The sequence below is a fragment of the Lactuca saligna genome, chromosome 3 (assembly GCF_052625555.1).
Source record: "Lactuca saligna cultivar CGN05327 chromosome 3, ASM5262555v1, whole genome shotgun sequence".
Classification (NCBI taxonomy): Eukaryota; Viridiplantae; Streptophyta; class Magnoliopsida; order Asterales; family Asteraceae; genus Lactuca; species Lactuca saligna.
In genome coordinates this window covers 39,302,547-39,326,365 of record NC_136419.1, presented here as the reverse complement: position 1 = coordinate 39,326,365, position 23,819 = coordinate 39,302,547, and the positions used below count along the sequence as shown (strand labels likewise).

Below are 23,819 nucleotides of genomic sequence, written 5' to 3'. Positions count from 1 at the left end.
GTAATTCATTTTTCCGACTACAAGGTTTATGTAAAAAACTCTGAAACTAGTTGCACATGTTTAAAAATACCTAGTGTTTTTCCTCACTCGGGTATCATTAGTGAAACAAGATAAACATTCATCAAATTCTCTTTGGTTCGTATTGTAGATGTTTTATTTTTTTCCTTTGTACCTTGAGAAACTTTCTCATCCTCAACATATAGGTGATTCTTATGTTGACATTAATTACCAGGCTCAGAGAAACTAGCAAATGGCATCAGGAAAAGACATCCAAGCTCACAAATTTTCATGAGATGCATACACAATTTGATAGTTCCAGCTTTTTGAAGACTTAATTAGTTTTCAGATACATGTACATAGTTTATAAGTTTCCTTGTATTAAATAACACGGCGCCAAATAGATTATAGATATAATATACAATAGTATTAATTACTGTTGGTGATGATGATCCAGAAATTAATCATGCAGTGGGGTAGGAAGCCTGCATGGCAATGCCACAAATTCCTTCTTTCGCATCAACATCTCTTTGCATCATTATATACCCCTCTTCACCCCAAGTTGTTCCCCATGAATTCTTCACGAGCCAATACTTAGTTCCATCAGCAGTCGTTCCATAACCAACCGCAGTAACACCATGGTCAAGTTCCGTGCCACATTCTCCGGTAAACACCCCGCTAGAGTAGAACTGGAAGTCGGACCCACTTGCATCAATAGCCACAGAGATAGGCTGACTGGCTACAGCCTTCAACAGTGCACTTTCACTATTAGCAGGAACATCTTCATGACCCGTAATTGTTGCAGCATGGTTTGATGCCTCGTTGCTGTTGCAGCTTCCATCCACTGCTTTGTATGGGTAGTTGCTCTCTGTTGTAAGCCCTTTATTCTTTACGATGAATTCAAAGGCATCATCCATAAGACCACCTTCACATCCCTGATCTACACCACTAGTATCGCAGTCCACAAGCTCTTGTTCAGATAGAGAGATTAGTTTACCTGTTGTCAGTTGGGTTATTCCTTCCATTGCTCCCACAGCTGAAAACGCCCAGCAAGACCCTACAACATATATATCATGATGAACCTTTTAAGTCAGCAACATAGAATACGTTTCAGTTGTGAAATTCTTAAAACAATTAATTCTTGCTAGCTAGCTTAATTACCACATTGGCCTTGATCTTTAATAGGTGTTACTGCACCTTTCTTTCTCCAGTCCATCGATGAGGGGACTGCTGTCACGTTTTCATACCTGAAAGCAGAGGTGGATGTGGAACATTCATGTGCCTTGAATCGGTTCCTTGTGCTCGTGAACTCTTGGTTTGTAAGGTCTGCAAACTCATTCACTGCTAGTTTGTAACCTTTGTTCATGCCATTGTTGGATGAGTGTATGTACTGAACGTTCTCTTGGAAAATCTTTGAACGCCGTTCTTTCTCATCAGCGTCCTTGTAAACACGTCCGTAACGAGCCATCCATTGCTCGTGGCTCTCATAGCTTGAACTGTCAGGGAGCAACCGGGATGCAGTGTGTGAAAGCAAAGTAGCTGAGAAGAAGAGTAAAACCAAACATGCCAGAGATGTGTGGTTTGTGGATGACATAGACATAGTGGTTGTAGATATATGAAATAAGGGATATGAATATAAGTTGGAGTAAACTCTTTGCTGAGAGGTTGGCTTTATATAGAAAGAAATGATTTTGTCCTTGTTTGAAAAACGAAATATATGTTTTCAAGTACGTAGAAGATCAGATGGTTTGATTAATATTATATTAATTAAAATGATGTTAAGCCAAGGGTATAAGTTGTTTAGATAGAGGATTGATGACACTACCCATGTTGGATTTCCATTTTTGGACTCTAGTATTCTGAAGGTTAAAACTATTGCATACTCATTTGTTCTTTTAACATAAGCAAAGTTAAGTTAAAAGCTTACAGAACATAACTTGACCAGTATTTTGGAATTTAATTGTGTCTAGTATATGTGGTGGGAGAAATTGTCTAAGAGTCTCATGATATATATATATATATATATATATATATATATTATAATCATTTTTCTTGGTTTGTTTTTAAGGTTCCAATTTAGAATTGCATATATCTGATAATTAGATTTGTATTTAAATTGATGTATTTTAATAGAGAATATAAGTTAGAGCATCTTGTCAAGATGTTCTTCATTTCATATAATTACTAAGTGTAAAACTCGTATATTATACGGTTTGATTAAATAAAAAATTAAATATTAAATATAAACATTAAGTATTTTTTTTAAATAGAATTTTGAAATAAGGAATAAAGAAATTTATTAATTACAATTACTATCACATTTATTACATTTAATACTTTACATATATAAATATATAATTATTGTGTGACTTTTTAATTTAAAAACTGAAAACAAAACCCAAAGCCACCACCGCAAACCACCAGACTTCCACATTTCCGTTCGATTGCCACCATTCTCCGTTTCTTTCCGACGTTGTGTCCGTTGCTACCGCCTTTTCAGAGCTTTCTCAGCCGCCTCCTTAGCAGTTTAAGTCGGAGTAGACCACCGCTGATGGAGCCGATAACCACCAGCATTCACCGGTGCCATTGATGTCGGCGGAGATGTTCCTTGCCATTGTTTCATTCACACCGAACCGTCGAAGCCACCACTGCAAACCTGTGATGTCTGTTTCCGTTCAAGACAAGTCGTTGGCAGTTAGTGTGTATTCTATTTGCGTTTTTTGACGTGTTGCTGGGCAAAAGGTTAAGAGAAACCGCCGCCACTACCGTAAGGTGGTGGTTGTCATCACCAACCACCACTGCTGCCGCCACCGTACGTCGTTAGGTGGGTGGATGGGTCCTTTTTCAAGTAACAAAACATGTGTGTAGGTGTATTTCGGCTATGAGGGTGTTTGTGTGTTTGTTTTGGCCGAAAAACCAAGAAAGCCACCACCACCACCACCATCTACCACCACCGTCTACCGCATGGGTCGTTGTGTGTGTGTGTGTGTTTACCTTAGTGTGTGTGTGTGTTATTTGAGATTTTTCATTGTAAATTGTAATCGGTGTCAAAATAATATAAAAAGAAAACTCATAACCACCACCATGAGGTGGTGGCTGCCGCCACCAACCGTCGTGTTGGGTGGCAGTATGCTCTTGCTTGTGTTTAGATTTCGTTTCGGATGCTTTGACAAAAATAGACTAGGATCATAACCACCACAAGCTGCCGTGAGCCATCGTTGACCACCACTACCCTAGGTGGTAGTGGGTGGTGCCCGACTTATCAAACTCTGATGAGCCCAATGAAACCCTAATTGATCTAAAGACTTAACTTTTGGGCCTATTAGGTTGTGATTGGGTTGGAAACCCTAATTTTGGATATATGTATTATGGGTTGTCGGGACCCGCATTTTTAGATGACCGGATTAGGATTATGGATTAAGCCGACAACACTACATGATTGAACAGACAAATTGATGGACTTAATGGAGTAAGTTCTTAATGGGTTAAGTAGGAAACACTTAACCCTAATCGTCATTTCATGTGAAAACCATAATTGTGTTGGGCTTAGATTTGGGCCTTTCTATTGGGCCAAGATATCTGGACTCTTGATGAGCCAACTATTAACAAGTAAATGTACTAGAATATTTGTATTGTGCTTTAAGATAAGGCCCATTGGACAGGCTTGGGCCTAATTGGGAAAATTGGGTCATACGTAGGCCAACTGGGCCTTGATGATTATGAGATATTGGACCATTAGAATACCAAGTGTTAGACCAATAATTAATGGTTGGGCCATAGGGTAAGACCATGTAAAGGTTTGGGCCCAATTTGGAAAATTGGGCCATAATTGGGCCTTGGTTCATTATTAGACTTTTGGGATTATGGATTGGGCCTTAGGCTTGAATCAAGCTAAGATAGGGGTAAAATAGTCTTTTACCCCAAGCATGGCCTTATGGATACATGTTGGAACCCAATTATTAATTGGGTGTTATTTTCATGTTGACAGACTCGGGAATCTGTCATCCAGCAACTAGGGTTTTGTCTGCGGGACTTCAGCAGTGTGAGGTGAGTTTTCCTCTAGTAGAAATAGGTCGAAGGAACCAATGTCGGCCCGTTTATGTAGGTTAGCGTATGCCGGACTTAGGTCCGATGCCGGCATTAGCCCGATGTAGATTATATGTTTTCGAAATTTGGTCTGATGCCGAGGCAAGCCCGAGGAATGTTTGTATGCTTGATGTCTTCGTGATTCTTGCATGTATTTGTTTATGTGTTCCGAACTTCGGTCCGATGTTGGGGCAAGCTCGAGGAATTTTTAGCTTATTTCTTATGTGTTTTGTGTTCTGGGATTCGGTCCGATGTCGGGGAAAGCCCGAGGAATGTTTAGCTTATATGTTATATGTTATATGTTCCGGACATTGGTCCGATGTCGGGGCAAGGCCGAGGAATGTTTAGCTTATATGTTATGTGTTATGTGTTCTGGACTTCCGTCTGATGCCGAGGCAAGCCCGAGGAAGGTTTATATGTTTTATGTTATGTGTTTATGTTATATGCTTGTTGTTATGTTATATGTATACCAGACTTTGGTCCGATGCCGGGCAGGGGCCGATGTCATACTTCGGTTCGATGTCGGGCGGGGCGTGATGCCGAATTCGTCCGATGTCAGGCGGGCCCCGATGTAGTGAGCAAGGCAAAATATATGCTCTTATGTGTTATTTGTATGGTATGTGATAGTTTGGGGGGACTCACTAAGCTTCGTGCTCACACTTAACCCCTTAAAGGCTTAATCCATTAATTCCAATATTGAATCAAGTTAATTGTAGATAATTATTAGGTATTATTTTAAGTTTAACTAACAGTTTTAATGTGGGTCTCGACCAACCCCAAACTAGGGTTTTCTTGACAATAGGGTTTTATAAACCTTAATTAGGGTTTCCAACTCCTTAAGTTAGAATATTATTAAATTAAATAAAAAAATATATATATTTTAATAAATTGGGCACCAACCACTGCCACCTCGGGTAGTGGTGTTCTGCGGCGGTCCATTGCGGAAGGAGGCGGCAACCACCATTTTTTTAAACCCAAAACGTTATCTAAGTAATCCGATACACATAAAATATTCATCCAACACACACATACACACATAGCCACCCAAGGTGGCGGCTGGTGGTAGAAGTATGGTGGCAAGTGGTGGTGGTGGGTTTTTCTTTGGATCATCGGCAAAGAAATGCTCCTACAGCCCTATACCATTAAAACACATGCACACAAACACCATATGATACACACAATCATCTCTCACAGTGGCTGGTGGTGGCAGCCACCATGGTTGGCTGCCATGGTGGTTATTCACATTTCCGGCCACTTAAACACACCCACACCCGCGACATATATTGAATCAAGTACCCACACGTCGGAAAATACACACCAAACGGAATAGCAACCTCACCGTCGTAGGAGGATGGCAGCTGGAGAACCTACGAAAGAGAAACAACAAGAAGTAGCGGTGGTGGTCTAGTGACGACGCAACAACAAGAGAATGAAGAAGAAGAGAAGGTTGCGACCCTGGCTTGCGAACATTAGCAACAAAAATGATGACTCTATTTCTTCTTATCGTCCACTGCAACGACGTCCAACGGTAGCCATCCTCCTTAACGGCACTGGGTGCATCGACAATTATTCGGTGGTGCAAGGCAATAGCGAGGAGGTTGGCAATTGTGGTTGTAGGTTGGGGAAACAAAGGTGGTGGCTGGTGGATAAGCTTAGGGTTAGGGTTTCTGGTAACATGACCCTTAAAAATAGGAGGGGAAATATATGGGTTCAAATCCTGTGTTCAAATGAAACTTTGATATATTTTTTTAAAGTTTGGTCGCTGAATCCACAAATCAGTTCAGATATGGTCCAATATTTACATTACAACCCCAACTCTACAAAATTCTTTACATTTCAATTACGCATGTTACAATTTTGATCCTCTAAACCAAAAAATATAATTTATTAACACCCGAAGGTGTACACCCAGTTAATTTAATACGACTTTAGGCTAAAAATAAAATATATAAAAAGTACATCTCAGAGTTTTAGTGATTATTTTTTATTTAAATATGTTATTTATCTATTTAAAACGGAATGTTACAATTCTCCCCCACTTGAAATAGATTTCGTCCTTGAAATCAGATCTCGCTTCTACTTTATGATGTACTCCACCGCAACTAAGATGAATGAAAATCCGCAGAATCCATCAGTCTCTGAGCTTCTCGGCCAAACGTCAACACTCTAATCCCGCACCAATAGGGTATCACTACAATTGAAATTAACTGATCTTATATCGAAATAAACGACACCCTTACTCTGCTATGACACTGGGGCTTACCCCAGATCATATGATAACTAGTGAATGTTACGGGCTACCCCGCAACCTTACAACACTTCCACTTTACTATAATCGCATCCTAATGCCTTACCACTAATCTATCAATTCGAACACTTTGAGAGTCGAGACCTTAATGTTGGTAAGTTTCCCGAACTTCCAACTCACACAATCCTCAATCCAAACAGTGACTTGGGTCGCCTTCCTCCCCAACGGGGACGCGAAACTCATCCTAGATTCAAAACCGCTTCTACTCCTAAATCCCTAGACGATTCTCCCCCACTTTGATTTGAGTATATTCTCACAACACACGAGAATTGAAGAATTCCCAATCTTTCGCACTTTCAAACGATCAATCTGCTGACAACCAGTGCGTATTCTTGCTAATGATCCCTTACTAGCCAACTCAAAGACTACATAACCCCCGAATACCAACTAAACACTTCCTGAATCCCTACAACGCTGATGATCCTAGATGCTTAACCTGATATCTCACTCAAATCTTGAATCCAAATGATGGATTCCCCAACCAAAATCTCAGCAACAAACTACTTCCCTCAGCACCTCCAAAAACCAATCCAAGCATAATTGTTAAAACCACTAGATCTTGGCGATAGTGGACAACAATCCCACTAAATCCTGACCATAAACCTTTCAGACAATGCCATTAATCTGTTCTCAAGTACAAACCAGGATAACACCAAACACACCAAACCTGCTATACAAAAATAACCCTTCCTAAACCACAAAAGATTCATGGAATGTATATGGCATATAAAATTTCTTGAAGATATAACTCAAACATAAGCATAGAAATAAACCAGATATACACTTACCCAAACTGAAGGAAAGCAAAAGGTACATACCCGCAACATTGCATGCTGAAGTCGTAACCTCCCCTAACCAACACTCTAAAGCCTGACTCCTTTCCACTAGGGCACTTGCTCTACCCTATCGTCTATCAGTGATCCTCAAGGTAGTCGGAGTGTGTACACTCACTACTCCTCCTAACGACATCGGACAGTCGGCCTTCTTCTGGCCCACCTGATCATAGTGAAAACATAATGGGCTTGCCCCTTGATGACAATCTCTGCTGACCTGACCAATCCTGCTACGATTGTAGCAACTCATGTAGTTTCCCACATGTGCTGCACTGACTTTGGCCCTGCTGGCCTCTCAAACGCTGGCCATAAGTCTTGGGTCTCTTCACGTGACACTCCAATGTCTGCACCTGATCCGACCCCCTCTTCACATAATGCTCCAAATCAATCTCCCGCTCTCGGGCACTAGAGATCATATCATTCAGGGTCTTTCACGCCAAAATATAACAGAAAACAACATAGGCTTTGATACCACTGATGAGTTTTGAGCATATCTACATTCCTATGTGCACATGAAACCCTATTTCCTTTGGATCTAGGTTTTTCTCTAGTTATACAAGCAAATTAATTTTCCAAAGCAAGAACCCTAGATCTGCTATATAAAATTGAAATCTATACATATTAGGAACAAGAAGAATACCTTTCTTGTTAGCTAATAGTAACAAGTAATCTTCACTTCAATTCCTTGACCTTTGAAAGCCTAGTGACCTAAATGTTGCACCTCTAACGGAGTTACAAGCACCACAAGCAAAGAATGAGGTAGAAGGAGATATAAATCGGTGAGGGTTTCTCTTAGAAGGTAGGCATACCGATTTCTTGAGGCTAGGGTTTCCTTTTATAGTTACGACTGCTAGGGTTTTCAATTGTAAACCCTAATTCCCTTGCTTAGGCCCTAAGCAATCCATGGACCCCCAAATGAAAGGCCTTGTACGAAAACTCTATGGGGGCTTGCCATTGATTTTCGTCCACTCCCCATCAATAGAATCCAATAGCCCAAAAATACAACAATCACTGATTTACATAATCACTCCCCGTTCTTTTAATCACTTCCTTTGATCACTAAATTAATTCCAAATTAATTTATGATCAATACTAATTAAATAATATAATTACCAATTAATATATTATTCTTATATTATATTAATAAACCGTTAGTTAACCCTTTACTCCAAAACTCATCCAGTCTAGTTGCTATCGTGCAGGCAACCGAAAAGGACCATGCTAATCTCAAATCAAGTACATACCAATTATAGTTGTGAGACTACACATCTAATCCAACACACATAGCAAATAAGCCATACGTATAATACATATCGAATCAATCAATAAAAGTGATATGTGCCAACCATAGTCTTGCCATTATGCCACGATCCGCCTCGTGGTCTTTCTTTTTAGGCTGGGGACCAAAACCCTGGGTCTTACAGACAGGTGCCAGGAGCCACCTCATGATCTTCCATGCAAACATCACAAAGACAACTAATACATAATCTAAAACTTCTTAACTAATTACCTGCCAGATTTAAGACCCTGGTCTTGCATACAGTTTGCCAGGAGCCGCCTCACTGTCTTTCATACAAAATGCCAGGGGTTACCCCCGTGTTTTCCTACAATACATAAACCAGATTGGCCGGCATTAGTGTCTTTAACCCATAGAACAGTGAGGAGACTCACCTCGTATACAGAAGCTCACTGAAAGAAATCCCTAGCTGCTACCCTGACAACTCCTCCGGGATATCAATACCAAAATAATACCTAATTAGCAATTGGGTTCCAAAAGATGATCCATAATCCATACATGGGGTAAAATGACCATTTTACCTATCATCCAACATTTACCAAAACTGACGCCCAAGCCCAAAATCAAAAAAGGCCCAAAACTACAAGATCCATAATGGCCCACTAATAGCCCAATTTTACAAATAGGGCCCAACCCCATATGGGCCTTATCCTAAAGCCGAATAATTCCTTAGCCAATAATAAATCTCAGTTTGTACAGAAGGCCCAAAGAAAGAATGTGGTCCAAGGATGCGAAGCTCAAAACACAACAAACGCAAAACCCATCTGAACGAAGAATGCGGGGAGTATGCTCAGCTACGTTGGGCGTACTCAAAGAATTCCATATTTGCGACCAAAAGAGGGTACACTAGGTGTACCATCAGTTACATGGGGCGTAACCAGGACTTTTCCAAAACTCAAAACACGTCTTAATCCTTTAAGTCCTCACATTAAAACCTCATAAGACCTTCAAACTAAGCTCTTAATGCATAATGCTGACACCTTTATGCATTTGCATGACTCAATAGGACCCAACAACCAACTTAATCTACTAAGACACCACATAATCCAACTAGAACATGCATGAACCATTCTTAAACATCAAGCAAGCATTTTTTTATGAACTAGAAACACCAAAAGAGGCAAGATCTATCACTCCAAGCTCCTGGAGTGGCTAAAACTCACAAGGAGAACTTAATACACCATAAAAACCCTTAATATTTCCCTAAACTCAAACTAGGACAATTACAAGTCAACATGATAACATTTTACCTCCTGAAGCTTCCCAAGAGTGTTAAGATTCTGGGTCTATAACCCCAAGGCTACATCAAACTTGATTACCAAGATCCACCTCCTTGAAAGGTGACGAGAAGCCCTATGCTTCTAACAACACACCCAATCCTTAAAACCTCCGAGCCAAACCTACAATCCATAAAAGATTGAGTTATCAAATTAAGATTATACATTGGGCCTCCAAAGACACCATCAAGCACTTGGATCACTTAAATCATAATACCCACATCCGAAAGAGCCAAATTCCTTCGTCTCCAAGACCCTAAGCCTAATGACGAATGATGGTTGGGCCGCAATCATGAATAAAGAAACAAATCCGAAACCGAGTGTTACACCACCAATTTTGCTAAGATGATTTATCCTAGATAATATTTTATTTTAAATGTTATTTATTGTAATTTATAATAATGTTTTATACAAATATTATAAGCCCATAATATTTGTCCATAAAACATGTACACAATATATAAATATCATTTATATAACACGTATTGCGTACGAAAGATACTTAATTATTTATTTACGATTAACTTATTTGACGATTTAAATTTCCGATAAAATAAATATTGTTATTTATAATCCTAAAAACATCTAGTCTGAATTCGTGGACGTTACATTATTACAATCCTAATCTCTAGTTAATCGAAGAAGTAAAAGAATATTTATAGAAAATGATCACAATCAAGGAGTTAGGACAAATAAGTTATTTCATTGTGGTTGAATTACACAAGACCGAGCAAGGATTATATATGAATAAAAAAAAGAGTGTGCTTGACATTCTAGCAGATGCAGGTTTGAAAGGAGTCAAACTAGCTTGTACTCCTGCTATTAAAAACTTTCATGAAACAAAAACCAATTGTTTTGTCAACACAACACTTATTCACATGTATGCAAAATGTGCAAACATAGACTTGGCCCGGAAAGTCTTTAATGAAACAAAAACCAAAAACAATGTGGTTTGGAGTGTCATGATTGTTGGATATGTCTTACATAGTAGCTATGCTATCAATAGCGCGCTATAGCAGTGCTATAACAGCGCTATAGCGTTTTGCGATGTTACTGAAATGTTATTTTGATATAGTGTTTACGAATAATGGTGACACTATTAGCAGCGCTATTGACCGCGAATATCGTCAGCGTTATAGCGACGTTACACCTGCTTTTACAATTTTGTACATATTGGGCTACTCTAACAAAGAAAAAAAAATGATTGTGTGTTATTTCAGTAATAAATTTTTATTTTTTTAACTAGCCCACTACATTTTTCTCATCTGTTTCAGTACATAGAAACCACGAACGACTTGAGCTGCGATGGTATTTTGACACTTTTTAGTTTCTATATTACTATATTAGAATATTATATATAGATTATGTTATGTTTTTATATGATTTTTTATGATATTAATTCTATATAGTATTAATAATCTAATATATAAATTTTGTATAAATATATAATATAAATTATACATAATATTATAAAACCGCTATACCACTGCGATAACCGTGATTTCAAATAGCGGCATGTGACCGTTATTGAAATCTCGACTGCGATAACTGCTTAGCATAGTAGAGCACATGAAACTGTAAATCTTTTCCATTTAATGAACCAAGCTGGTACGAGTCTAAATAAAGTCACGTTCATTAGGATTCTTACACCACGCACTCATGTTGGACTTATAGAAGAAGGTTGTGTAATATTCAATAGTGTGAAAGATTATGGTATTGTGCCACATCATCCACATTATGCGTGTGTTTTAGATCTTTTAGGTCGTGCATGGTGTTTAGACAAAGCTTATGAGTTTATAACAAACATGCCCATAAAACTTGGAGTATGAATATGGGGAGCAATTGAGCGTAAAGTCTCTAATGCAGATTACATGTACTAGGTTGTACTTCATGATTCGATCGAGTCAGAATGAGTGGAAAGCCCACAGAAGCACACTGTTGGACCAAACATGGGGCGTTCCCTTGTGGAATGCTGGGTGGTTGCTGCCTGACCGATGATCGGGACTCGATGCTAGAACGCATGGCGTTCCAAAGATGAACACACTGCGTTCCCGACCAGGGACCAAAAATTGCATTTATGTCTTAATACTTTAAGTCCAAAGTTCAAATCTTCAAAATAGCTTCTTATCAGAGTCTTAATCCATAAAGTCCTCAACTTGGCACCTTTTCATAGCCCAAAAAGAACTCAACATCCATTAAAGCTTCCAATCCATAAATCAAGACCCAAAACCTTTGCATGGTTGGTCCTCCACCATCAAGTTACCATTTTTATGACTCTAGCAACTCAAAAATCTGAGGATCTTCAATTCTAGGCTCCTGGAGTAGCTCAAACTCCCAAAGAGAATCCATATGTTCATAAGAAGCAAAAACAAGCCCTAATCTAGATCTTAAGCTATAAGGTAGTAAGATAGAAACTTTATACCTTTAGGGTTTCGAAATGAGACTTAAGGTACAGTGGAGGCTGAAAGGCTGAAGAGCGTTGGGTCTTAAGTTGTTTAAATAGTGCACATTTACGATTTTTGAGTGCAAACGGTGAATGCGTTGCGTTCCTCCCTGCAACGTCCCGCGTTCATCTTGGCCTCTACATCCAACTCCATGCTCTGAATGCTAAGCGTTCACGATATGAACGCCCTATGTTCAGGCCTTGCCTCCAACACAAGCTAGTAATTAAGGGTTTTAGGCTAGAAAATCCTCCATACTTAATTGGTTCAAGCTTATGCATGCAATATGAATTTCATAATTCCTGAGATGCTACATCACTCTTTGGAGTCTCTGGTTAGTTAGTTCTCTGATCATTTGAATAGGCGTGCGAAGATTGCTTTATATTTTGATGATTTGCTACTATGGGGCTCACTCTAATAGAAAGAGACGGAAGTAGAATGCAATAAGAATCAAATGGGCTAAATGGTAGAAACAACAACGTACTTGCATATATTATTTTATTACAACATCCCGTTTCCTTTATATTGTACTTTGAAAATAAACCTAGTTATAACATTGTAGTTTCATGTTTTTCTCTTAGTAACACATCGTACTTTGCAAATTTTATCTAGTCATAACGATAACAATCAGATTTTTATTGTATTTGGATGACATTACTATAATTATGTTGATTTTTGTAAGTATAATGTTGTAATATGCTAGAATAAATGTAGGATGCTATGGTAAACAAATCAACATAAATACATTGCTATTTTTTTTGTAACCCAATGCAATGTCATTCTTTTTTTTTTTTTTCATCTCCTTTATAGCATTGTAGCTACAAAACTCCACCATGGCACCACCCTCTAATTTTATAAGATCTTCGATCATCACCATCAAGTAAAGGCTTCACAAATAGGTTCTGAACCTCTCATCATTCTCTTTTTCTTCAAATTGGTTGTCAGTTTGGTTAAAGATTATTAATGTTAAATAAAAAAAAAAAAAGAAATGGTGAAAAAAATACCATGCTCTTGTGTTGGTGACTTAGCTAGTGTTACGGGTAATTGCCAACATGTAATTTATAGGAACCTTTTATTATATGCAAAGATAAATGATATACTTTGTAATTGAAAGAATATTTCAGATACATAACTAGTGTTACGGGTAATTGCCAACATGTAATTTAGGTTGTCGGCCCCATCATATTTTATACCAAAAATAAGATAATAAAAATCAGCTTCGCCGACATTTGTTTGGTTCGATTTGATCTCCTATAAACTACTTTTTTGTTTGGTTTCATCGCCTAAAATTATAGATGGTGAAATACAAGGAAACTTGGTCACAAGCAAACTCTTTTCTTCTTCGTAAAATTATGAAGTATTATACAATATAAACATGTGGCCGATGGGATTCGTTTAGTTGGATTGACAAACCAACCATCCACCGACCATGGTACCTAAAACCGCTATGGTTCTCTCGGGATGCATCTAACTAGGAACTAGTAGCGGACACAAAATGTTTTAGTAGGGGTGATACTAAAAAAAATTTCCAAATAAAACTAAATTAGTAGTAACACTCGTATTTTAAGCCTGTGTACCTGTGTACCTAACAGAAGAAACATAAAAAAAAAAAAAACATAATTTTTTTTTTACATTACGTGCCGGAATCGGAACAGTGGCCCGGGACCCCGGGGCTCCACTAAGGTCCACCACTGGTCGGAACGATCTGTCATGTCGATCCGAATGTCCGTTATTCATCAGAATAAGCGATTGCAATTTAAAATTCAGGTTCACACGATGAAGGTGAAAATGCCATGAAAGTATTATAGATATAGCAAACCCCATCAGAAAACTCTTCTACTAGAAAAAATAATGTTGACCTGAATCACAAAACATTAAAGTTTCTAAACGGAATGCTTATGTTCGGTATCTAGCCCATTTCATACATGCTTCTAGTTCTGTTCTTGAGCTCCAAGTAAAAACAAAAGAAAACAGCTAATCTATTTAGTTGCACAAAAAAAAAGTCAGTTAGTTCCAACGCCTGTACCTAGAGGAAAATAATTTGAGTTGAAGGCAAAACGAAGATATGCATAACATAAAAATTTTCAACGTATCATAACATAATAATGGCAGTTACCGGTGATGGTGTTGAAGGCTCAGGGAGAGGGAGAAAAACCGCGACCAAGGAAAACAAGGGTGTAAGTTCCTTTTTATTTTTATTATTATTTTTTTTATAGTTTCTAATAAAACTACAATTAATAGGTAAATATATTTAAAAATACCATTACTTGGTAATTCATTTTTCCGACTACAAGGTTTATGTAAAAAACTCTGAAACTAGTTGCACATGTTTAAAAATACCTAGTGTTTTTCCTCACTCGGGTATCATTAGTGAAACAAGATAAACATTCATCAAATTCTCTTTGGTTCGTATTGTAGATGTTTTATTTTTTTCCTTTGTACCTTGAGAAACTTTCTCATCCTCAACATATAGGTGATTCTTATGTTGACATTAATTACCAGGCTCAGAGAAACTAGCAAATGGCATCAGGAAAAGACATCCAAGCTCACAAATTTTCATGAGATGCATACACAATTTGATAGTTCCAGCTTTTTGAAGACTTAATTAGTTTTCAGATACATGTACATAGTTTATAAGTTTCCTTGTATTAAATAACACGGCGCCAAATAGATTATAGATATAATATACAATAGTATTAATTACTGTTGGTGATGATGATCCAGAAATTAATCATGCAGTGGGGTAGGAAGCCTGCATGGCAATGCCACAAATTCCTTCTTTCGCATCAACATCTCTTTGCATCATTATATACCCCTCTTCACCCCAAGTTGTTCCCCATGAATTCTTCACGAGCCAATACTTAGTTCCATCAGCAGTCGTTCCATAACCAACCGCAGTAACACCATGGTCAAGTTCCGTGCCACATTCTCCGGTAAACACCCCGCTAGAGTAGAACTGGAAGTCGGACCCACTTGCATCAATAGCCACAGAGATAGGCTGACTGGCTACAGCCTTCAACAGTGCACTTTCACTATTAGCAGGAACATCTTCATGACCCGTAATTGTTGCAGCATGGTTTGATGCCTCGTTGCTGTTGCAGCTTCCATCCACTGCTTTGTATGGGTAGTTGCTCTCTGTTGTAAGCCCTTTATTCTTTACGATGAATTCAAAGGCATCATCCATAAGACCACCTTCACATCCCTGATCCACACCACTAGTATCGCAGTCCACAAGCTCTTGTTCAGATAGAGAGATTAGTTTACCTGTTGTCAGTTGGGTTATTCCTTCCATTGCTCCCACAGCTGAAAACGCCCAGCAAGACCCTACAACATATATATCATGATGAACCTTTTAAGTCAGCAACATAGAATACGTTTCAGTTGTGAAATTCTTAAAACAATTAATTCTTGCTAGCTAGCTTAATTACCACATTGGCCTTGATCTTTAATAGGTGTTACTGCACCTTTCTTTCTCCAGTCCATCGATGAGGGGACTGCTGTCACGTTTTCATACCTGAAAGCAGAGCTGGATGTGGAACATTCATGTGCCTTGAATCGGTTCCTTGTGCTCGTGAACTCTTGGTTTGTAAGGTCTGCAAACTCATTCACTGCTAGTTTGTAACCTTTGTTCATGCCATTGTTGGATGAGTGTATGTACTGAACGTTCTCTTGGAAAATCTTTGAACGCCGTTCTTTCTCATCAGCGTCCTTGTAAACACGTCCGTAATGAGCCATCCATTGCTCGTGGCTCTCATAGCTTGAAATGTCAGGGAGCAACCGGGATGCAGTGTGTGAAAGCAAAGTAGCCGAGAAGAAGAGTAAAACCAAACATGCCAGGGATATGCCGTTTGTGGATGACATAGACATAGACATAGTGGTGGTAGATATATGAAATAAGGGATATGAATATAAGTTGGAGTAAACTCTTTACTGAGAGGCTTGCTTTATATAGAAAGAAATGATTTTGTCCTTGTTTAAAAAATGAAATATATGTTTTCAAGTACGTAGAAGATCAGATGGTCTGATTAATATTATATTAATTAAATGAAGTTAAATGCATGGTACAAGTTGTTTAGATAGAGGATTGATGACACTACCCATGTTGGATTTCCATTTTGGACTCTAGTATTGCTGAATGCTAAAACTATTGCGTCCTCATTCATTCTTGTAACTTAACATAGGTAAATGTAAGTTAAAAGTTTATAGAACATAACTTCACCAATATTTAGGTATCTATCTATCTATCTATCTATCTCTCTCTCTCTCTCTCTCTCTCTATATATATATATATATATATATATATATATATATATATATATATGTTATGGGAGAAATTGTCTAAGAGTCTCATGATATATATATATTTTTATATATAATCACTACTAGATACTTGAGTTTCAGCTACAGATTTATTCTCTAGCAAAAATTTGGACTCTAGTATTGCTGAATGCTAAAACTATTGCGTCGTCATTCATTCTTGTAACTTAACATAGGTAAATGTAAGTTAAAAGCTTATAGAACATAACTTCACCAATATTTTGGTATCTATCTATCTATCTATCTATATATATATATATATATATATATATATATATATATATATATATATATATGTTATGGGAGAAATTGTCTAAGAGTCTCATGATATATATATTTTTTTATATATAATCACTACTAGATACTTGAGTTTCAGCTACAGATTTATTCTCTAGCAAAAATTTAGACTTATAGCTAGGGAAATACAACAGATCTACCATATTTTTCATAATTATTTTATATATTTAACATATAGAATATTAGTAAGGATTTACCTAGGGATCACCTACGGATGTCGCAAGGATTTAAGGATGCACCACTATTCCTCGCTAATCACTCGAAAAATGAAGGCGCTTAGCTAGGGTTCAACGAGGGATAAAAAATTGTGCCATCTGGTACCCGTTTAGCGATAGAACGCCGACGGAAACAATATTTGGGATACGCGCGTTTTATCTTCACGAAGGTGATGTAACTTTCCTTCCCTCCAGCTTTGTTACTCTTGACTTGTCACTCTTGACTTTGGAGTAAGTTCCCTTCATCTCTGTTCCGGTTCTGCTTTATCTCACCATCTTTGTTCGAACAGAAGACGACACTACTCATCCGATTCCGGCAACCTCCACATCTTTAAATATGAAAGTATTCTTAATTTACCTTCGTTAGGGTTTAATTTACCTTCCGGTTTAGGTAAATCTCATCCCTCTTAGGTTAGTTCTAGTTCAATTTCACAATATACTTCGTTAGGGTTTAATTTACCTTGAAACTTTTTGGTTATTGTGTTAGGGCTACCATCGATTGCATCTATATAAGAATAGACACTTAGAATTAGAACTTGAGTTAGGGCATGATTCATCTAGTTTCTCAATTTTCATGCAATTCCGAAGAGCTACAGCAGCATCATTCTCCCAAGATTTAATTATCACAACACCAAGACAATCCAACAATTTGATATTCTTGTCTAATTGAACTTCTTGAATTGTTCTTGTTAGACCTGGTGTAGCCCCAACATTGGCAACATGACATCTTTTCAAGCTATTAATTAGACCGCTCTTGCCTACATTAGGCAAGCCAACTACACCCACAATAATCGAATTTTTACTCTGCATCAAATTTGGAGTACGGCATCAGTAGAAAACTTATAAGTTAACACCACATGAAAAACAAGATAAAAAGGTTGAAATGTCTACATCATGGCTTCTTGAGTAATTCTTAACTTTTTAATCGACTTTATAAGAGTTTCTGCTCCTAGACAATCACTTGTTTGTAAAAGATTAGTCGTCTTTTTTGCAGCCTTTGAGGATTTCCATCTTAGATTAGATTTCTGCTGTTGAGTGCTACACTTAGAAGCAACAGCTGACAACTCCTCTTTTAGTGACTTTCTTTTGATTTTCCGTTTAATTTTTTGGTGAAGCAAACAAAATCTATACCTGATTAGTTATTTTTCAACCATCACACATAAAGAGTTCTTTATGTATGATTTTGGTTTTTACTTCCTTTTTCATGCTTAGCTGATTGATGCTATTCAGCAAAGTACTACTTACTTGTAATTTATTATAATTTTCTTTATGGGTTTCTCTAGACAAAACTAATTATCGGTTTTAGCTTTATCATACGCTTTTATATTGTGATTCTTTTCTATAGACATTACACTAATAATCAGTTCTTTTCTTGAAGTGATCTCAAAAGGCTATCTATGGAAGGAATACTCGCACCTGAGACGTCTGTAAGTGTCATGTTCTTTCACATAACCATTTTCCAATGTGTCATTAGATTTGGCTTGTGTTTAAGGTTTTTTCTTTCTTTCTTTCTTTTTTTTTTTTTTTTTTTTTTTTTTTTTTTTTTTTGCAGGTTTTACTCATTGTAGTTGGTTTTTGTGGACTTCTCTTGACTTTTGTTAACTTTGGGGGTCAGCTTCTTTTTTACTTTTGTTATAGGCAACTGGATTCCATTGTTAACAAGATTCACTTCTATCTAGCCATCTTCAACAGGTGTATCTTTCAAAGCAAATGTATCATCTTTTTTAACAACTTTTATAGATTTATCATATGTTATTCCACTAACTTCTAATGGATTCCTATGAGTCAATCTCTTGACTTTTCTTGACTTTGGGGGTCGGCTTCTTTTTCCAATGTCTACTGAATGAAAGGAACATTTCTAATTCTCATTTCCTGTTTCCTCATTGTTTTTCATTTTGGTTTTCTGGCATATTTAACTTAGTTTTAAATTGAATTACAAAATGGAACCTGTGCTTTCTACGATTTACTGTGTTTGGTGTTTAGTCCATAGTGATTTGTTAAATTAGTATTGCCTCCATATATACAACACAGAGCAGATGTCATATATGAATTTGTCAATCCTCGCCATATATGAATTTGTCAATTGTCATGTCACAATATAATTATACACATTCATTTATCATCACTGGCTTCTTTAGTTATTTAATAAAAATTATCGTATGATATGACATTAAGCATGATAGTTATATGAGAATACTGAGTCATGTATGTTTTTGAGCTTAGAAATAAGAAAAATAATCTTCAAAACTGGGATAAGTAAAGCTCTTACCTTTCCAGCTGGAGTTGAACAACATCTTCCCCCCTTTAAATTAATGAATGGACAAAGTAGAAGATTTCTTACTTTTCTAGTATTTATAATTTTTGAAGATAATTTAGTAAGTATATGGGAAAATAAATTACAAGTTGATAATGCAAATTATTAATAATTGAGTAGATTATTATTATCTATAAAAGAATTGTTAAATAATTAGATAGGTACCTAAATTTGAACTTTAAGGTGTCCTTGAGCCCTTGATGTGTGAAATTTGTATTTGATTTTGGGTATGGGTTTTTGACATGTAAATCACTTAATAATAATGATAATTTTATATTAGAAATTTCATCACTTATGTCTTCCAATTAATATGTGTAGTACCTATAGTTTCGAGCCATTGCAATTCCACTATCAAATCTGAATTTCCCAAGTTAAATGGGTAGAAATTCTTCTAACAGTTTAAGACCTTGCATACTTAATCTAACACACCGAGTTCCTTTCCTTTAAACAGTGAATGCTCAAGTTTCTTGCCTTTAATCAACAAAGAATCGATTGGGCTCACGATTGTAAGTGTTTTTGCTTCTAGACTTTGATAAAAGATTTTTTTGTAAAATAAAAATTATAGGAAAACTAATGTGGCAAAAGTAAAAAAAAAAGCTCTTTTTTTGTCTCCTTTGTATCTAATTTGTAGTTAATTACAATCTTTATAATTGCAGGGAGTCACTGAATGCTCCTGGATGTGATGCAATCCATATAACTGAAATTGAAACAGACATTGATTGCGACACTTTCATACCATCTATCAACACTTCAGAATTCCAACCATGCTATTCGTCATTCCCACAACTTGAGAATGGAATCCGTCATTGCTTCACTACATATATTCGTGTGAAAAGCTCAGGAATTGAAGCCCCCAAGGTTAATGGTTCATTGTCTGAATGTCATTTCGACTCACCAAAATTTGATGCAAGAATGTTCTCTTTGACCAACAGGAACAACTTGGAAGGGCCTAAAAATGGCAAAGCTTCAACTCTCAAGAAACACAAGGAAAGGTAATCCATTTGTACCCTTGGGACATACAAAGGGCAATTTTGTCATTTTGTGTTTTATCTGTGTAGACTGTAGCCATGATTGATGAAGAAATAGTAAAGATAGTGTTGTTCCCTGTGGTGAATGAAGCATGTCGTGTTTTATAGGAAAAAATTATTGTTAAAGCATCCGATCTTGACATTGCATCTTTTCTTGGGGTGAGTTTTCCTTTCATATTGGTATGTTTATAATTGAAAATTAGCAATATAGTTTGCAAGAATAAACAATTTTAGATAAAAAAATGTATTTTGCATTTACTTAATGTATTTCACAATGTGTTGCAGTGGTGGCATTGTTTTTTGGGCAGATGTTGTTGGGAGTAAACACATATATAGAAATCAGAAAAATATGGCAACTTTTATAAACCATCAAGATTCTAGGAAGAAAGAGCCATGAATGGTGTCCCATTGGTGAGTTTACTTTTTTATCCTCAATCTCTTTTACTTAATGGACTTAATGGGACATATATAAGCTATATATTGGTGTTCTTTTGCACAGTGCACCTATAAATACGGGTTCTAGAGCACGTATGCAAGCAAGGGTATACAACTATATGTTCATGGGTTGAGTTATATGAAGCTAAGTATGATATGAAACATGATACTTTGGTAACTTTGATAGTTTTTGTATATTATAATGTTTGGTTGTATCATTATTTGATGTTTTTTAGTATAATAATTTGATGATTGTAGTATTTTTTGCTTTTAGAATCATAATAAAAAAAAGATATTACAAGTTCGCGATGGATTAGTGACAAAATAATAATAATAATAATAATAATAATAATAATAATAATAATAATAATAATGCATGTCTATATGTTCATGGGTTGAGTTATATGAAGCTAAGTATGATATGAAACATGATACTTTGGTAACTTTGATAGTTTTTGTATATTATAATGTTTGGTTGTATCACTATTTGATGTTTTTAGTATAATAATTTGATGATTGTAATATTTTTTTTCTTTTAGAATCATAATAAAAAAAAGACATTACAAGTTCACGACGGATTAGTGACATAATAATAATAATAATAATAATAATAATAATAATAATAATAATAATAATAATAATAATAATAATGCATGTCTAAAGTTTGTGACAGATCAGCAATGGATTTTTTTTTAGTATATGAACTTTGCAAGGGATTAGCTACGGAAAAAAAATCATGTCTAAAGTTTGCGATGGATCCACACATGGCATACAAAATCACGAGCCATACATAACATTCATATATCATAATCAATAAAAGTACTATGTGTCGCACAGTGGCGAGTCTAGAATGGAAACCCAAGTGGTTCACTAACTAGGGTCGGTTCAAGAAAAAATCGAGTTCAACCAGAAAAATAACCAATTCAACATGTATAAAAACTAATGGTGAGATGACCGAGTCCAAACCTATAAACCTTAATTTTTTTTATTGCTAAAATCAACATAAATTTAAGATAAAGCAAGATCTGTTAAATGAAATGAAATATATTTAATAAAAAAGTGTGTGAGTAAATGTTTTTCATTTAAAGTAAAAATGAAATGAAAATCTATTTAAAAGGAAAGAAGAATAAAAAAGAAACTAACAAAATGGATATAGATTCACGATCAAACTGGAAATGATTTGTTTGCGGGTTCCCCCGAAGCAGAAAAGGTCAATAAATAAGACGTATGTTTATTTTTATTATAACTCAGAAAACAAAATAAAAAATAATAATATGATAATGTAATAAAAGAGAGTCCATTATCCTAAATGGAATTGGAAACTAAAGTGGCAAAAAACCTATTGTTTCTAAATAATTTGAATCTTCGTTCCATTGCTTCAGCTCTATTTCAATAATTGAGTTCTTTTTTTTTACCGACCCAAAATCTTTTTCTCTATTTTCTTTCATTTTCTTTATAAGGTAGGTCATTCAAAAACCTTTAGGTGGTTCTTGCTATATAATTTCTACTATTATTTACAAAATTTAGTACGTCATTTGACCCACCTTAGGCATGCATAAACTCACCACTGGTGCGCTCATAGTCTTGCCATTATGCCACGAGCCGCCTCATGGTCTTCCTTGCCAAGCCGGGGGTCACAACCCTGGGCACATTTCAGGGGTAAGGAACCTCCTCCTTAAGCTATTCCATTATTGATTCATGAATGGTGGTTGACTTAGGATTCATTAGCTTGTTTGGGAGCTATCTCGAGTTTGAGGCTTAGAATTGAAGTTGCTACTTCAGATCTAGACTTGTGATGGCCCAAAAGGTCATAAAGTTCCTGTCTGAGAGTTATTAGTGAAGCCCTTTGTCTTTAACCCTAGCCCTAGAAGTGTTTTGGGCTTATATATCCTTGCTTTCACGTAAAGTTGGTAGAACAAATCGGCGAGTCTGTTGATTATGTGCATCGACTCGTCGAGTTGGAAGAACAAATCGGCGAGTCTATGCTTGGACTCGGTGAGTCTGGTCGCAAAGTCCTAACCTTTTCTAGTTGAGCTGTGAATCGGTGAGTCGAGGGATGACTCGGTGAGTTGAGCAGGAAGGGACTCAGAGCTTGTTGGACTCGATGAGTCTTGGGGCGACTCGACGAGTTGAGTCGAGGCATGGGTATTTCTGAGCATAGGAACTCGACGAGTCAACAGGTTGACTCGGCGAGTAGTGTCAACCAGGAAGGTTGACTTTAACTGAGGACTTTGACTTGGACTAATGGTCGACCAGTTTGACATCCAAGGATATTTTGGTAATTATTAGTGTTTATTGGTTTTGGTTATTTGGTAATGATAAGTGGTGGAGTTCGTGCTGGTGGTCAGAGCAGCGTGGTCTTATTTCTTTAAGTCAGCAGTTGTAGGTGAGTTATCCTCACTATATTGACAAGGTCTAAGGCACCAAGGCCGACCCTTTATCGGATGGGAATCCGTGTAGTTGTTTGTTATGATATTGCTTTTTCTATGTCTATATCCTAGTAGTTAGGATGGTATATGTTAGAGACCTGGTTAAGGTCGGTATCCTGGTATATAGGATGATGCTATGTTAGTGACCGGTTAGGCCGGTATCCTGGTTAGGATGTTGCTATGTTATGTGATCTGCTAGATCGGTTGATTAGTTGTGAGTTGCTATATAATTATATGTTTATGTGCACATGGTTGTTGGACTAGGGTTGGGTTGAGGCAGGTCTTGCTTTGTTCTGTAGGCCAACATACCCAGGGTGGACCGGTTAGACCGAAGCCCCGTCGAGTGGTCCGGATAGGCTGAAGGCCCCAAGAGGGAGGACCAGACGTGACGAGGCTCGGAGAGTGAACCAGACAGACTGAAGGCCCGGTGCGGGCGGACCCGTCATACTATAGACTCAGAGAGTGGACCAGGTGGACTGAAGGCCTGGTGCAGGCGGACCAGTCACACTATATACTCGATATGCATGGCTTTTCTATTTATGATA

General features: G+C 36.9%; 2 protein-coding genes across 2 annotated transcripts; both read right to left on the bottom strand.

Moving 5' to 3' along the window:
• Positions 1 to 461: 461 nt before the first annotated feature.
• Positions 462 to 1,591, bottom strand: LOC145033579 (senescence-specific cysteine protease SAG39-like). The gene is made up of 2 exons (XM_078982166.1): positions 1,159 to 1,591; positions 462 to 1,054 (listed from the first exon to the last, which is right to left on the bottom strand). The coding sequence occupies exons 1-2, from the start codon at positions 1,589 to 1,591 to the stop codon at positions 462 to 464; spliced, it is 1,026 nt and encodes a 341-aa protein (XP_078838292.1).
• A 13,379-nt stretch (positions 1,592 to 14,970) lies between these two features.
• On the bottom strand, positions 14,971 to 16,100 carry LOC145033578 (senescence-specific cysteine protease SAG39-like). Its single transcript, XM_078982164.1, has 2 exons — positions 15,668 to 16,100; positions 14,971 to 15,563 (listed from the first exon to the last, which is right to left on the bottom strand). Exons 1-2 carry the CDS (start codon positions 16,098 to 16,100, stop codon positions 14,971 to 14,973), a joined length of 1,026 nt encoding a protein of 341 aa, XP_078838290.1.
• Positions 16,101 to 23,819: the final 7,719 nt, after the last annotated feature.

Excerpts from the sequence above, each read along its gene's own strand:
- LOC145033579 (XM_078982166.1), bottom strand. The coding sequence starts at position 1,591 with ATGTCATCCACAAACCACACATCTCTGGCATGTTTGGTTTTACTCTTC. Across the intron at positions 1,055-1,158 it reads TAAAGATCAAGGCCAATGTG|GGTCTTGCTGGGCGTTTTCA; the intron begins GTAATTAAGCTA and ends TATATGTTGTAG.
- LOC145033578 (XM_078982164.1), bottom strand. The coding sequence starts at position 16,100 with ATGTCATCCACAAACGGCATATCCCTGGCATGTTTGGTTTTACTCTTC. Across the intron at positions 15,564-15,667 it reads TAAAGATCAAGGCCAATGTG|GGTCTTGCTGGGCGTTTTCA; the intron begins GTAATTAAGCTA and ends TATATGTTGTAG.